This window comes from Pisolithus orientalis (assembly GCF_024613125.1).
Source record: "Pisolithus orientalis strain OTSU chromosome Unknown F5J12scaffold_67, whole genome shotgun sequence".
NCBI lineage: Eukaryota > Fungi > Basidiomycota > Agaricomycetes > Boletales > Pisolithaceae > Pisolithus > Pisolithus orientalis.
In genome coordinates, this window is record NW_026260848.1 from 132822 (window position 1) to 148805 (window position 15984).

Sequence of the window (15984 nt, forward strand, 5' to 3'; positions counted from 1 at the left end):
TAAGCTGCACTGAGCTCAGGGAGGGCTTGGAGTGAAGTAGATTGATGATAGACAAGGATAAGCAAAGTAGATGATAGTTAGACCCTTAATAAAGTCTCAACTATCAAAGCTGCTGAATGAATTACTGAGTGATGATAAAATGTGAGCAAGAGGGGCTCTCTGACATCTTCTTCTCTTCTTTTTGCTATCTAAGTACAGTGATTTATATACAGTGCAGGGGTGTTGCCCATGGAAAACAAGGTGCAAACACTTGGTAAGTGATTGGTAACTGATGAGTAAGGAATCTAAGCAATGGGTAATCATCTTGGAAAGTATTGGTAAGCATTGGTAAGGATTAGCAAGCCAAAAGGTGAAGGATCAGTAAGCAAAGTCAAAAGATTGGTAAGTATTGGCAATAGGTGAGTCAGACAGTCAAAACATCAAAGTATGAGTCAAGTAATGTCAGGAACTGGGAAAGCACACTGGAATCACATTAGGGGGAGGCTGTGCATGTCACATCTCAAAGAGATTGCTTCTAGGCCAAGGTGGGATGACAGAGAGGCAGCACTGACCTGATGCTGATATAGTACATCCAAAAGTGGACAGGGTGAGTCAGATGTCAACAGGGGTCAAGCTTTGGGGGTCTGTGGGGTGACAGGAGCATAGGGGATCACAACTTTCCCCCCAAACCATCCTCTCAGTGAAGCAAATAAAAACTTCATGAATGAGGCTCTGTTGGAAGAGAGGGTGAAGGGGGAGTGTCTTCTGCTGTATCTTGCAACAAGGAGGCAAGATGTGCATCATACTTGTCATGGATGTAATCAGGGAGAGTGGAGAACAGTAGATTATACTGTAGCTGTCACAATCTTGGAAGAATGATGGACAAGACTGGTATGAAGACATTGCAGGGAGCAGGGAGGAAGGATCCATATGCTTCTTGGACTGGAGAGACTGAAATGACCACATAAGACCTTTCCAAGCAAATGACAGACCTGAGGCAACCAAAGAATGTCCTCCTAGAGGTCATACTGACAAAAAGAACATGCTGTCCAAGCTGGATGGGCTGAGAGGGTGCAGATGAGGGTGGGATGTACCAGGATGCTTCAGGACAGAAGCTGGTAGGAACTCCTGGTAGATATATGTAGCCATGGTCCCTAGCAAAGGGGACAAGTGAAATGATTGACATGGAGGCAGCCATATCAGAAGAATTAGTGAAATGGTGTCTTTTGGAGGGAGTGCTGTAGAAACATGTGGAGTGTGCAAATCCTTTCCAATTTTGGAAGGTAGGATTGTGTGGCCAAGCACTACAAGTGAGTGTGGGAATGGTCTCAGTATCTGCAGAAACAGTGGAGATATGTCAAAAACCAGAATGCCATACACAGGCACGTGAGAATTTTAACCAGCACTTAACTCACTCCCTTTCTTTTTCTTTGGCACTGATGACTCATTCTTGTGCAAGGGATGACTGCTGACATCTGGCTGTCCTTCTTTGCATGAGGGCTATGGTCTTCATCTCCATTCATCAGCTGTATCCATGTCCACCTCACCAAACACCTTTGGTGTGTGACACTGGTATACCCTGCTGGCAATATCAAGAAATCAAGGTTGAGAACTACCCTACACAGTCACTGATAATGTTGTACTGGCATGATGGACTCAAGGTTGTGGAGCACCTGTTCAGTAACCCTGTATTCACACAGTGTATGGATATCTCTCCATACAAGGAGTTTGAAGTTATGGCTGAAGGCCAAGAACAAGTATATGGGGAATTTATGAGCACTGATGATGCATGGCACATACAGGTTAGTCACCAGTGACCTCTATTGATTAGCAAGAGTGGCTGACTGATGTGTGTGATAGGACCAACTCCCCCACAGTCATTCCTTCCTGGGGGTGATTGGTGCATTGGATAAAACACCTCTGACAATAGGAATGGGGAATAAAGAAATGCACCCTCTATTACTTTTGCTTGTGAACATACATGCTGGAGTACATATGAAAGCTACTTCTCATGCATTCGCACTGGCCACCTATCTGCCCATCCTGAAATTCCACAATGTACCACCAGCTGTTCAGGCCATACTATCTGCACACATCTATCACTTTTCCATATCCCTCAACATGCAGAATCTGATCATTGCCAATCATGATGGCAAAGAAATGTCCAATCTGTTAGGAAATTGTCAAGTCATGCATACCCCTCTCATTGCCTGGATTGCCAACTATCCTGAACAGCTTCTGATCACTTGTGTCTCAGCAAAGAATTCCCCCATTTCACTAGCAATGGCAGAACAGTTCAGAGATGCAACAGCCCGGCCCCCCCATGATTGTGAGTACATGCTTCAGAAGATATGACAGGCTGCTGCCACATGTGATCCATGCAATATTGTTGCATTCCACAAGGCTTGTCTTGCCCTCTGTCTAAATGGTGTCATGGAACTGTTCTGGAAAGATTGGGGGGATACATGTCCCTCCCACTTTCTCACCCCTGATGCCCTGCACCAGTGGCACAGGTTCTATTTTGACCATTGTGTATGCTGGGTAATCAATATCATAGGGGGTGAGGAACTCAATCACTGCTTAGCTGCCCTGCAGCCAAGGATAGGGACTGGGCATTGTGTGAATGGTGTCTCCACCCTCAAACAGTGCACCAGTCGAGAACACTGCGAACTGGAGAAATTGCTTCCCACCATGGCAGCAGGGGCATTGCCCAATGATGTGCTTTGTGCCTTGCACACCATCACCAAGTTCATCTTTCTTGCCAAAGGTATCTCCCATTATGACAAAACCATTCATAGTCTCAGTGAAGCCCTTCATGAATTCCACCATTACAAATCCAGCATTCTCAGGGCACATGGCCATCTCAGGAAGAACAGCCCCCTTGACCACTTTCAGATACCAAAAGTCAAACTAACTCAGCACATTGCATGGAGCATTCATCAGATGGGTGCCCCTTATCAATGGAGCAGCAACATCACTGAACATTGCCACATAACTCATGTCAAGGTGCCCTACCATTTATCAAATCACCAAGGTTACCATGCCCAATGTTGCTGTTTCCTTGATCAACAAGAAAAACAATGCTTTTTCTGCCTCTTTACTGCTCTGAAATCTTCAGTATCACCACTTTTCTTTGCAATGATGGACAAAGCCAGACTTATGGCAATTCACTTCCCAGAGGCTAGTTGGGTTTCTGGTATGTTACCCAGTGAACATTATGTTGGCTCTGTCCACTTGCAGAAGTCCATATTTGATAACCCCTGTTCACATGTATCTGCAACAAATGCCACAGTGCTTCTCCTTACCATTTGTCCTCACTGTCCTAACCTGCTACTTCATGATGCCACAATCTATCTTCAACTTGACAACCTCATTCCTGCTCTTGGAGATTTCATTTCCAGTCAAACTTATATCACTCGCAGTGGTTGTTGCTTCTCTACCTCTGACTGCTCCCTGCCTTTTCAGGCTGTGAACATCTGGGGGAAGTTCTGAATTCAATGCTGGTCCACTCAAGATGTGCAAGCTGTTTCACCCACTCAAACAGTCCAGGCAGTGCCTCTGAGTGAAAGGCTGCCATTTGGACATGCAAATACTGTGTTGATTAGCCATGAAAGTGGTGAACTTATTTCAGCTGATCCACAATCTGAATGTGTGTAATGACAGTGTTGATAATGAGTTCTACTGAGTTTCTTTGCAGGTTACCTTGTGGCTCAGGTGTGAGCAATCTTGCAGCCCATCTGTGACCTCATGTTCCCCCCCCTGATTTATGTCGAGTTCTTCAACTTCTCCAACCTGCACTACCATGTCATCAACAACATCTGCATTGTTGCTCCTGCCCCAAAAATAGAAATGTTCCTTGTTCAGCAATGCTTCTGATCTAATGGCTGGCCACTTGGTGATATCATTCCTCTTGACAGCATATGTCAGGTCATTCAGATCATCCCAAAGTTTGGTGTCAAGGCCCCTAGGGGGATGACATGCAACAACTGTCTGGATGTGGGGCATGAGTTCTACATCAATGGTTTTGTGGACAAAGAGACCTTTCATGCCATCCTGAGCTACCAGTGATAGTAGATCCTCTGTTCTCTTCTTCACAAGTGTTTCCATCCATGATGCTATCCTATGTACAATCAATACCAGATTGTTATTGATAAGATCTGAGGACTTTATCAGACTCATCAACTGCATCATAGTATGATAAGTGTGTGCCATAATAGATAAACCCTTTTCAGAGACATTGGCTAACACAAGATTATGCTGAGGCCAATATCTCCCTAATGGAGCTATACATGGTTTTTGGCCAGTAGAATCCAGTCAAAGCTGGTTGCTTGGCAACAAAATGGTGTTTTCTGGTTTCATTGGCTACTGGTTCACTGATGTATGACAGGGAGCTTCATAGTTACATGATGCAGATCTTCCAGGATGATCTCACTGAATGTCCCAGGATGTGTAGAGGATCTAAGATCATCAGTGTCGTAAATCCTGAATGGCAGACGAGGATTCAGCAGGGGCTGATGTGGTAGATCCAGCTATTAAATTACATTCATTATCTACACCATTGTTGCCATGAAATGCATTTATTTCAATTACTACTGTGGGACTACTGGCAATAGGATGTATACCCAGCAAGTGTGTAGCATATAGATTACTGGTTCATGCACAGGGGCCATGGACCAGCCACGATCGTCATGCGATGGGTGGGTATGGGTGGTATACATGGCATGCACAGGATGGCTGCCTGAATCCGGTATTGACACTGGACAAGCCTATGGATATGCAGATCGTACCTGAATTCGACCCTGAGATGCTTGCCGTCTCTCTATCTGCAATACGGATCCAACTCAAGGTATGTATTTGATACTGCTAAGACACTGAACCGGTACCAAACCCATGGCAACTTGCTATCGGCTTAATGTGTCTATTGCGTAATATTTTAAATTTCAGATCCCACCAGCCCTGGAAAAGACTGGCAGAGCAGGGATGAGGTACGGGCCACATGACCCTGGAAAAAAACATGAGCTCCGTACTCTCGGCAACTGGACGTGTACAGGGTGGCCATGTAAACCCTCCCACAGTAGCCAATCTTGGCAACCCGTGCTCACATGACTGACCGGACATTGCTTGGCTCGCTCCACAACTAAACAAAAGCACTTACGTGAATTTTACTCGGATCTGGTCTATCGTTCAGTAGTTAGCTGTAGGGTCTGTGTAGTGCGGGGGAACGAGGTTGTTGACTGGACCCTCGGGCAAGGTGAAGAAGGCGCCTGATATCGACGGTAATGATAAGAGTTGGGCGTGCGGAACTATTTTTACCTATTACAGTAACTAAACTAACTCGATGACAAGGTATGTGGAGCGCGTGGTCGCCAGTCCTTCCCATAAAGAAGCACGCATGCTAGTTTAACCAGAGGCGCATCATTTTCCATTTCCCTCCCTCCGTGCTGGATGCCATGTCCAACGAATACTACCAGGACAAGGAGAAGGCTGTCGGGATCGAGCCCCCGGAAGTGGAGGTCGCCCCCGACCAAGCCATCGCAAAGCGTTTCGGCGCGTTTGGCCCCTTTCTTGAGAAGCTCTTCGCGAGTGGTGTAGAAGCCAGAGGGGTGGAGCGCGTACCGGAGGATCAGAGGGAAACAAGGAATGTGTGGAACAAGTGAGTCGTACGAGTCGAGTCTACTTCTCGCCACGTGTTTCACCTTCCCCAACCTATACAGTTTGCTGATGTGGTGGTGAGCACTGATGTCCCTCTATAACTACCTTGCGTTCTTGCTCACGGCGACTCGGTACAGGTCCGTCAACACAGTGTTGACTACCATCCCAATTGGGGTGCTGGGAAAGTACGTATTTACACTCACGTTCCAGTAAGCCATCCATCCCTCGCTTTGGGCTCTTTCGTCACGTCAATTTTCAGACACGCTGTGGCCACCATCCTGTGCTTCGGTTTTCTGGGTGCCAATGCCACTGCCTTTGTCGCCACTCTAGGGCCTCAAACGGGCTTGCGGACCATGATCATTACGCGTTATAGCTCCGGCTATATCGGCTGCACCCTCTACTCTATTCTCAACATCCTCACGCAGTAAGCATGTCTGCACGCCATCCCTTCATGTAACTTTAGTGTCCGTTTCATCCAGGCTCGGGTTCGCAACTACGGCAGTGATCCTAGGCGGACAAACGCTCGCATCCATCAATAGTTCGCATGGTATTCCACTTGTAGCCGGCATTATTATCATCGGCGTGTGTTCCCTGATACCATGCTTCGTCGGCTACAATATGGTGCACGTCTACGAGAAATATGCCTGGATAGTTACGTTTTTTATCATGTGCTGTCTTTATGGCCTCGGCGCAAAAGCGGGATTTGACATAAGTGCTCAAAAATCAGCAGAGGACACCGGCAGAGCACTCAGCGCAGATATTATTAGTTTTGGAGGTATCGTGTTTGGCTCTTTTGCTGGGGTAAGCGCGTCGTTTTCTGCCCTGCATATTTCCTTGTTGACTAGTGGCTCCTGCTTCTAAACCTAGTGGGCGCCCGTCGCAGCAGACTATAATGTGCGGCTCCCCGCTGACACTCCAGCGCTCCGTGTATTCACCCTCACTATGTTTGGGCTTTATATTCCTGTCTGCTTTACCTCTATCCTTGGCGCTGCTTTGATCACTATCACGGACCCAGAATATGTCGCTGCCTTTGGCGCGGATGGATCAACTGGTCGTTTAATCGCGCAGGTGTTGTCTCCTTGGGGAGGAGGAGGGAAATTCTTACTGGTTTTGTTGGCCTTTAGCTGCATGTAGGTCATTCCAGACCGTCGTTAACCCTGCTGATTATCCTGTAACACGCAGTGCGAACAACATCCCTAATACCTATTCTACAGCGCTGTCGATTCAGGCTCTGGGGCGTCCGCTGGCCGTTGTGCCGCGCTTCATTTGGGTCATCTTTGCCTTCCTTGTCTACACCATCGCGGGAGTTGCTGGCCGCGAGCACTTCTCAGAGATCCTTAGTAACTTCTTGAGTATCTTAAGTTACTGGACGGCATTCTTCATCGTTATTATGGCTGAAGAACACTTCATCTTCCGAAGACCTGGCGGAAAGCTCAGAGGCTATAACTTGGCAAATTGGGACCAGCCATCCAAGTAAGCTGCTTTCTGGATGCTGGGCAGGGTATGTTACTCATGGTATCTACACAGACTTCCGCCAGGCTTTGCAGGCATCCTGGCAGGATGCTTTGGAGTTGTTGGTGCTATCGTCGGTATGGCGCAGGTCTGGTACACGGGACCGATTGGTCAGAAGGCCGGTGCTACGTATGGAGCTGACCTTGGCTTCGAAGTGAGTGCCTTTGTATATCGGCTGCTATCATGTGCTGATAGGCTCAGCTTGCGGCGGCCTTCGCTGCGGTGACTTACCCTCCTTTGAGATGGATAGAGATTAAGCTTACTGGAAGATGACGAGACATTACATGTACTATGTATGCTACAGAATAAGTCTTGATATTGTACTGGCCCGAACGTAGTTGATGGCCATACCGGCGAGAAATAAAGCCATCCAGCTTCGTCATATTGTAACACTAGCGACGTGCTAGGTGAAAAGATCGCACAACCGTGTTCACCAGGCCTCGCCATCGACGACCACGCGGCAGTACAAACCAACCAACCGAAGGGTTATGCTATACCGTTGAACGACAAAATACGGCTCGTGTTGTGTGCTCGTGTAGGTCACGATAGTTAAGCAAGAAAGATAACATGTCCACGCGGGCTAGGATTACCGTACGTATCAAGGCCTATTGAAAGCCTCAGCATTAGCTTAAATTCAGTTCACGGGCTTCAATGCCCACCAAGCGATGGATTTCGCTCTGGAGACTGATGGTAGCAGCCAAGTGAGTAGCTCAAGGTGTGGGGACCTGGGGAAGTTGATCTTCGCTGCCACCTCCTGCAAGAATGCATCAGGGCTGACGCAGAGGTAGAAACTAATTGAGGGAGGGCATTCATGTGCTGGTAGTCGATCATGCAGATACGACCTGTCTTCGAACCATAGAGGAAATTGTCGAGGGAGATGTCCAAGAACAGAAAACATGTTTCTCGTGATTGAAGCTAACTAGGCGAGTGGTTCCCTGCCAGGAGACGACTCTAATGTCTATGATGGCAAGCCAGCGTAAGAAAGTGTATTGGCTGTACACAATGGAAACGCGCCCTGTTGATAAGCTTCTCTAGAATCGTGGCATTGACGAACGCGACGGGAGCCTCCTGCATGGCGAAGAAACTATGCTGGATGCATCCTCCGCCAATGGAGCCACCCCCGTCACCGCCCGGGAGGGGGGCAATTCAGCAGCAAGTACACTGTGCTTGCTATCTTCTCGATGGCGATGGTATGTCGAATACTATGCTCCTTCTCGGAGAGGTCCTTTTAGCAATCCAGGCGCGCAAAGACAGGAAGGGCATGTCCTCCATAACGAGATACGTGCTGCCAGCCCCATCTCCGAAATCGCCGCACACCGCAGGCACCTGGGAGCGCGAGCTTCGGATTCAGATTACTGGAAGATATACCTCTGGATATGAGCCTCATGAGTGAGGCTCTTGTTGCCCCAGCCGTGAACGAACGAGCGACAGTTTGGGATACGGTAATTGCCGGGGCCCCTGGCGCAGTGGTCGATGTGGGCTGCGCGACGTCTAATATGCGAGGTGCTGCTGGGAACATAATAACTCACGCCAATGTTGTTGAGGTCGGCCGATGTGGGGCAGGATACACGAAGCGGGGATAGGGCGGTGCAGGCAAAAAGGGGCTGTCTGGGCTGGGTTACCACCATGCCATGAGCACCATGACTCCGGCTTGCAGTCGACCATCACCTCTTCCAGCGTCGTTACAACGTCCTGTGTTCGGTTGCACAGCGACCAGAAGCAATCTTGTAGTCAGATAGGCAGGGCTGATAGTGCTACGATGACATTGACAGCGGCCGGATCGGGTTGGTGCGTACTTGGCTATAGCTGATATGACTGCAAGTTCTTCCCAAGATTGATGTTGCCGCTCGAGCCTTTAGTCTGCCTGTCTATCGAGTTGATGATTACTTGTCTGTCTTCTCGTCCCAGGCCAGATTGCTAACCTGAGCAGCGGGCGAGCGTGGTTGAGGTGGATTCCCTCAGCGTCTCTAAAACGGCCATACTTGTACGAATACGTATGAAAGTCCACGCAGAAGGTAAGCCGTGAATTCCTCAAGTTGTGGGTTGTTTTTATGCCTCTTTCCTCGTTCGTTTCTGGTGCTCTTCGCTTGCATACCGTCTATTCGACTGCCTGTCCTAGAGCATCCCTTATCCGTTCTTCTCTCCTTGTTACGATTCGTTCTGTTTGCGTACTTATGACGCTGGGTCGAAGATTAATTCAGGATCTTTTTGAACGACCTCGCCGAGAAGGCTCTGGGCAGAGTACCGCGACTGTTAACGAAGAAGTACAGAAAGCACATCAACCTGCAACAGAGAGTAACTATCGGTTGGCCCCGGCACTCTGGGAACAGCAAGCTCACTCTTCGACTCAAAAGTATATGGTTGCTGGCGAGGTCTAAATATGGAGCATAGTTCTCGAGAGTGCAATCCAGCGCTACTCCGAACGGCATAAAGGCGTCCAAAGACTTGGTCAATACGATTGCCTATGGAGTCGAGGGCAAGTACGACGATTCTCCAGCATGTTTAAGTACAGTCATTTAAACCTACAGGAACTTCACTGTCGACTGGCATGAGAACATACAGGAGAGTATGACTCTTCCGATCTTGAACGTGAGTGACAGCAGATATACATCCTTTCAATATTTGAGGGACTTGTAATGATACTTTAGTCCGTCCATGTCCTTTTACAAGAAGAATTAGGATTCAGCTCAACGCATTCACCTCAGCTAGATGGGTGAATATATTGAGTCGACGACTCGTGCAGACCCTGGTCGAGGCTTACACTACCACATAAGAGAAACCTGAGGAGGTGATCACATCGAAGTGGACAGCGACAGCTAACTTAGGTCGAATAGGATGTCGCCTTCGCGCTTTGCCATGCAGGTCGTCAAGGACGCGAAAGACATGACTTTGACTCCTAGCGAGAGATAAAACTTCTCTCTCCACCCAATCCGTACTCACCTCGACGGTATTAATGCCGTGACGGGCCGAAACACCTGTTCCATGAAGGCCGGGAGGCATGCCTCTTTTTCAGCAGCCTTATACTAATACATCTCGCCTTTGCCAGGAGTGCACTCAGAGACCACAAGATGACCGGCCAACTTCTTGACATCGAGCCACCCGAAGACGAGATGTTCAGCTCCACTGGGACGGGCGCATGCTTGATATGCCCCTCTACCAGAAAAATAACGAACAAAATCGACTCATCTCGAACTTCCTGTTCGTGTCTTCGTAATTTGGGCATCCGTCCCTCCGAATCATGACTTCAGAGCGGAGGGCTTGCACTTAGTCGGTGCGCGACTCTTTGCTCATTCTCGTAGTTTCTCATTCTTGCATGCAGATAAGTTTTCCTCAGCTCAGCGCACGAGGCATGGAGGGCGGCGGTACGTATGGAGCTGACCTTGGCCTCGAAGCAAATGTGTTTGCATATCGGCTGCTATCATGTGCTGATACGCTTGGCTTGTGGCTGCGTTCGTTGGAGCGACTTACCCCCCTTTGAGATGGATAGAGATTAAGGTTGCTGGGGAACGGCCAGGTGCAGCGTATACTATACCACACTATAAGTCCTGATATTGTACTTACTGGAGTTGGTACTCGTATCGGCAAGAATCAAAGTTGCTATTAGCAAGGACGTGGGTAACAAATTCCCACGAGCGTGTTCACCCCACCTTGACATTGACGACGACGACGAGCGGGCAGCACAAACATGCCAACCGAAGGGCCATGCTACACTGTTGTCTTTGAGGACAACACAGAGACACCATCCACACAGGAACTCAGATCTGCATTGGAGAAGGGCAGCGATGACGACAAACTCGAAAGCCTTCGTAAAATCGTCGTCTCCACTGTCAACGGGAATCCTCAGGCAAGTCTTCCCGTGTTTCAACGTTGGGGACGTGTAGTTTAATGTGTGCTTGGTCTCCGATGCAGCCTACGCTGTTGATGCCAATCATACAGTATATCATGCCTTCCAAGAACAAGCAACTGAAGAAACTATTGCATTTCTATTGGGAGGTATGCCCAAAGTACGACGAAAATGGCAAGCTCAAGCAGGAGATGATACTGGTCGTGTGCGTGCCCCCCTCCGATCTTCCCCATTCTGTACATCTGCCGGAGGACTGACTCTCCCAATCCTTCAGCAACGCCATCCGCAATGATCTCGTAAGTTCTTTTCAACCTGTACCACCATCCTCCTGACGCATATATGCAATTGTTCCCTGATCGTGCTTTTGGTTCTAGCAACATCCTAATGAGTATATCCGTGGTGCGACGCTCCGCTTCCTCCAAAAAATATCCAGAGACGCCGAACTTCTCGAACCACTCATCCCCACCCTCCGTGCTAATCTCGAGCATCGACATTCCTACGTCCGTCGTGCAGCCGTATTCGCCCTTCATACCGTTCACCGCGAACATCCGTCTCTCGTCCCCGATGCAGCAGAACTCATGCAGACGTTCCTTGCTGCAGAGTCGGATGCCTCTTGCAAACGTAATGCTCTTGTCTTCCTGGCTAACGTCGCGCTACCCCGCGCGGTCGAATGGTTGCGAGGCGTGTGGGATGGAATCGTCAGTATGGATGAGGGGTTGCAGATGACAGTGGTGGAGGTGGCCCGAATGGATTGTGCACATGATACGACGCATCGGGTGAGTCACTATATTTTACTATTAGGTGCATGCTGACCCCTGGTTTTACACAGCCCAAATATATTCGGGTCATGTTTGAGCTACTTGGTGCGACCTCGCACGCGGTAAAATACGAAGCAGCAACAACTCTCACCACTCTCACCCAGAATGCAGCTGCCGTCAAAGGTAATATACTCCTTGTTCTACACTCTACAGGGTCGTGTTCTCAACTCTGTACGCATTGACAGCTGCTGCGTCGTGTCTTGTTACCCTTGCCATAAAGGAGTCGGATAACAATGTGAAGCTGATCGTGCTCGATCGGTTAGATACGTTAAGAGAACGTCACCGACGCATCCTGGACGGTTTGATCATGGACGTCTTGCAAGTACTCTCCAGGTAAGAGACTCCTTGTTCATTCGACACTTATCGTACCGATTCGGTAAATCCATTCGTAGTGCTGATATGGAGGTACGCCGTAAGGCGATGAGCATCGTGCTCAGCATGACTTCGGGGAGGAATGCCGAAGATGTTGTACTTTCCCTCAAGAAGCAGTTACTGCGCACACAGGAACAAGATTTTGATAAGGTCAGTTTACGTGCACAATGCACATTTATCTAGGACTGACGGAGCACAGGCGTCAGAGTACAGGCAGCTCCTGATCCAGAGCATACATGTTCTCGCGATTCGGTTCTCAGAGGTTGCCGCAAGTGTCGTCCACGCTTTGATGGACTTCCTTGGTGATTCCAACAACCCTTCCGCTTTAGATGTGGTTGCTTTTGTACGGTTCGTATCCTTTTTTTTTTTTTTTTTTTTGAATTGGGTACGTTTTGCTGACTATATTCCTCGGATTTTTCGTACACGCAGTGAAGTGGTGGAGAAATTCCCAGCTCTCCGTCTTGCCATCACGGGGAAGTTAACGAATACATTAATGAACATGCGGTCCGGGAAGGTTTTCCGTGGCGTGCTATGGATTCTGGGCGAATATGTGGAAGAGTTAGATGCCATAGAAATGGTATTGGGAGAGATCCGAAAAATCATCGGCGAAATTCCAATCTTGGCAGCGGAGTTGCGGGAGGAAGAAGGTAGTTCACTGGGCGATGAACAACACGACGAAGGAAATGTCAGCGGTACTGGGACTGGGAGACCAAGAGTCCTTGCAGACGGTACTTATGCCACTGAAACTGCCTATTCCGTGTCATCGACACGTAATACCGAGTCTTCGAAGACCACTAAACCTCCCCTCCGAGGCAAGTGATTATTGACTAAAAATTCAAAATACAAACTTACCCAATTGTTCGTAGCGCTGATATTGGGCGGTGACTTCTTTACTGGCGCAGTCCTTGCAGTTGCTTTAACCAAGCTTGTCTTGCGACATGACAAGCTGACGAGCGATAGGACGAAGGCTAATTCTGTACGGGCTGAGGTGCGTATTTGCGGGCCTGTTCCAGTCCGTGGCGATTCACTACTTGCATCGTTCTGCAGGCAATGCTGACTATGACCTCCATCATTCGGGTCGGCCAGTCCAAATTTGTCACGGCGCCAATCGACGAAGACTCAAATGAACGTATATTGGGCTGCATTCAGAGCCTCAGTGAATTGAGCGATCGTCAGGAGGTGAATGAAATCTTCCTCAAAGATAGTAGAGCAGCGTACGCACAGATGCTAGGGGCTCAGGAGGTATGCAAGGCTCGTTGCTATGATTCTGTAAGAAACCGACCCTGCTCCAGAAACGCGCAGCGGAAAAGAAAGCTGCCGAAACCGTAAAAGAGAACGTCATTCAGGTGGATGACCTTTTGACGTTCCGCCAGTTCTCGAAGAAATCGGTGGACGACGCTGTCGATGTATGTCACCCACCTCTACCTTCATCTGTGTGCTGTGACCCTATCCTCGTTTTTTTAGTATGTGGAAGACCTTGGCAAAGCTACTGGCGCTGGCGAAGTTCGTGAGGACTTCATTTCGAATCTCAGTAGAATATCTCAACTTACTGGTAAGTCCATTCCCTTGAATCAAATATACCCTTACTGATATATTGCGCTCGTAAGGATTCTCGGATCCTGTATATGCTGAGGCATATGTCAAGATGCATGGGTTTGATATCTTACTGGGTACGAGGTTCCCTGTGCCTTCCCAGGTCCCTACCCTTATAATTTATTTCGGTACCCCACAGATGTCCTGCTAGTGAACCAGACCTCGAATACGCTTCAAAATCTTTGTTTGGACTTTGCAACATTGGGGGATCTCAAGCTTGTGGAACGCCCTACTGTATACACCATTGCCCCCCATGGCTTCCAGAGTATTAAAGCTACGATCAAGGTATGCCCGTTCCCCGCAATATCTTGATTATGACTTGAGTATTCGTTAGGTGTCGTCTACTGAAACCGGTGTCATATTCGGAAGCATATTGTGGGACGGGCCTAATCTCACCGAGTGTTGTGTGATATTGAACGACATACACATTGATATAATGGACTACATCAAGCCTGCGTATTGCAGCGAGACTCAAGTACGTGCCTACCTTTATGCTTCCGTAATATGTCTGGTAAACAGCAGATTGCAATAGTTCCGCAGTATGTGGACGGAATTCGAGTGGGAGAATAGAGTCAACGTGTCCACGAAAATGACGTAAAGTCCTATCTTCTTTTTTGTTCGCATCGCACTTTAACGTGAAGTCTACTTGTCAGTGACACGCGGGAGTATCTGAAGCATGTGATGAAATCGACCAACATGTCTTGTTTGACGCCAGAAGGTGCTATGTCTGGTGACTGCGACTTCCTTTCTGCCAACATGTACGCGCGGAGTCTTTTCGGTAAGTATGCCCGCCTTAATTCTTTGTTTCATATTCTGATATATGGTTGTCTCTGCACACACGCACAGGCGAAGATGCGCTAGCGAACCTGAGCATCGAGAAGACAGAAACAGACGCGATTGTCGGACATGTTCGCATTCGCAGCAAAACACAAGGCATTGCACTATCGCTCGGCGACCGTATCACGATGTGTACGTACTAGAACCTTCCCAGGTGGTGTTTGGGCTCATGATTCCACCCATTGGCAGCACAAAGGGATACCAAACCTCCGCTATAGGGAACAACAGGTATTGCAAGCGTCGTACTTCCACGAGATGATACATATATGTCCTTTGGCTTTTGGATTGAATCATATATATTTTTGCCCCCGGTCTCCCCCCCCTCTACGTACTGGAGCTTTGATCCAGATCTTGGGCCTATCAGCTCAGCACGCAGCCGCAGAATCCCCCCATGATCCGAGGGTATGGATATCACCTCGTGAACATGGAACCAGTCCACCAGTTAAGTTATTAAGTTTATAGAAATGGTGGTCATAGCCATTCCACTTCTAGCTCGGATGTAGAGTCGGAAGTATGTAGAAGGATAGGTTCTTGCACGATCCAACACCTATTGTGACTGTCAAGGTTGCGATACGAGACAGGCCCGACATAACGTATGGTACTTAGTCTGTCAATGGAGGGCATTCGTAGAAGGTCGGGCGGAACAGCAACCTAAATAAGACTAGATGGAAGCTGCGAGTCGGCGAATGCTCGCCATATGCCTCCATATTGATGTTACGCAACATTACGCAACCGAACATCCGAAGAAGCATCCTCTTGAAGTTGCTCTACAAGAAGACTTGATTGTCAAAGCCACGATACTGACCAACTAAAATAGAAAAGCAGAAACGAAAGAAAAGGCGAAGATCTAGTCGTATTATCTACCCCTGCCTGCAAGATTGCAGTGTTCTACACACGTTTATCGGCCAGGGCCAAAGGCAGAGTTCCTGGCCGTCTTTCCCGCGGCGCAATGTAACGTTGGATCCAAGCCTAGACTGTCCGATCCGGATGTGGATGCCGGAGTGTACAAGAATGATGGCACACCGAGTCGGCTTAAGAAGTCTGGAAGTGCGCCACAGGAAAGTCCCTTTCAAACATCGCATGGACCTTTCTGTATATATGAACTCGAGATGATGCTGACAGAATACGGGACGTTAACTGCTAGATGAGAAGAGTAAGAGGTTGTGCACAATCGCTGAAATAACTTGTTGTTCAACGATGGCTCACGGCCAAACTTTTGAAATGTCAAGAGTTGATCAGTGGTTCATAAAATGAAGGGAACCCGACCAAAACGGATGCTAGCTGTTCTGTGATGACTCGCTTCCGTTCATGCAGCAGAACGAGATACGTAAGGTTCAACTGGTCAAGCAGAAAACGGAGCGGAAAACGTTAGCTAAG

The 15984-nt window shown here is 48.4% G+C and overlaps 5 protein-coding genes across 5 annotated transcripts; all 5 read left to right on the forward strand.

Annotated features, from left to right (window-relative positions):
• Positions 1–1556: 1556 nt before the first annotated feature.
• Positions 1557–2064, forward strand: F5J12DRAFT_691482 (uncharacterized protein; the record flags this gene model as incomplete). The annotated part of the gene is made up of 2 exons (XM_051740390.1): positions 1557–1781; positions 1840–2064. Coding segments are annotated over 2 exons (450 nt in total), but the record flags the coding sequence as incomplete, so codon positions are not given.
• A 75-nt stretch (positions 2065–2139) lies between these two features.
• F5J12DRAFT_907678 (uncharacterized protein) lies at positions 2140–4047 on the forward strand (the record flags this gene model as incomplete). The annotated part of the gene is made up of 5 exons (XM_051748968.1): positions 2140–2229; positions 2338–2539; positions 2564–2697; positions 2728–3096; positions 3907–4047. 5 exons carry the CDS (start codon positions 2140–2142, stop codon positions 4045–4047), a joined length of 936 nt encoding a protein of 311 aa, XP_051594913.1.
• Positions 4048–5429: 1382 nt separating this feature from the next.
• Positions 5430–7416, forward strand: F5J12DRAFT_728061 (permease for cytosine/purines, uracil, thiamine, allantoin-domain-containing protein; the record flags this gene model as incomplete). The annotated part of the gene is made up of 9 exons (XM_051741851.1): positions 5430–5632; positions 5694–5708; positions 5769–5840; positions 5891–6055; positions 6111–6432; positions 6499–6761; positions 6814–7104; positions 7159–7297; positions 7345–7416. The coding sequence occupies 9 exons, from the start codon at positions 5430–5432 to the stop codon at positions 7414–7416; spliced, it is 1542 nt and encodes a 513-aa protein (XP_051594914.1).
• Positions 7417–9194: 1778 nt separating this feature from the next.
• F5J12DRAFT_898101 (uncharacterized protein) lies at positions 9195–9860 on the forward strand (the record flags this gene model as incomplete). The annotated part of the gene is made up of 4 exons (XM_051748082.1): positions 9195–9496; positions 9555–9623; positions 9672–9732; positions 9792–9860. The coding sequence occupies 4 exons, from the start codon at positions 9195–9197 to the stop codon at positions 9858–9860; spliced, it is 501 nt and encodes a 166-aa protein (XP_051594915.1).
• Positions 9861–10762: 902 nt separating this feature from the next.
• On the forward strand, positions 10763–15167 carry F5J12DRAFT_510219 (adaptin N terminal region-domain-containing protein). The gene is made up of 20 exons (XM_051739778.1): positions 10763–10987; positions 11053–11192; positions 11262–11283; positions 11362–11763; positions 11817–11928; positions 11991–12138; positions 12198–12327; positions 12377–12525; positions 12607–12989; positions 13044–13165; positions 13225–13419; positions 13470–13583; positions 13642–13729; positions 13785–13847; positions 13910–14055; positions 14105–14245; positions 14303–14364; positions 14424–14548; positions 14617–14739; positions 14797–15167. Exons 1-20 carry the CDS (start codon positions 10829–10831, stop codon positions 14823–14825), a joined length of 2853 nt encoding a protein of 950 aa, XP_051594916.1. The 5' UTR covers positions 10763–10828; the 3' UTR covers positions 14826–15167.
• Positions 15168–15984: the final 817 nt, after the last annotated feature.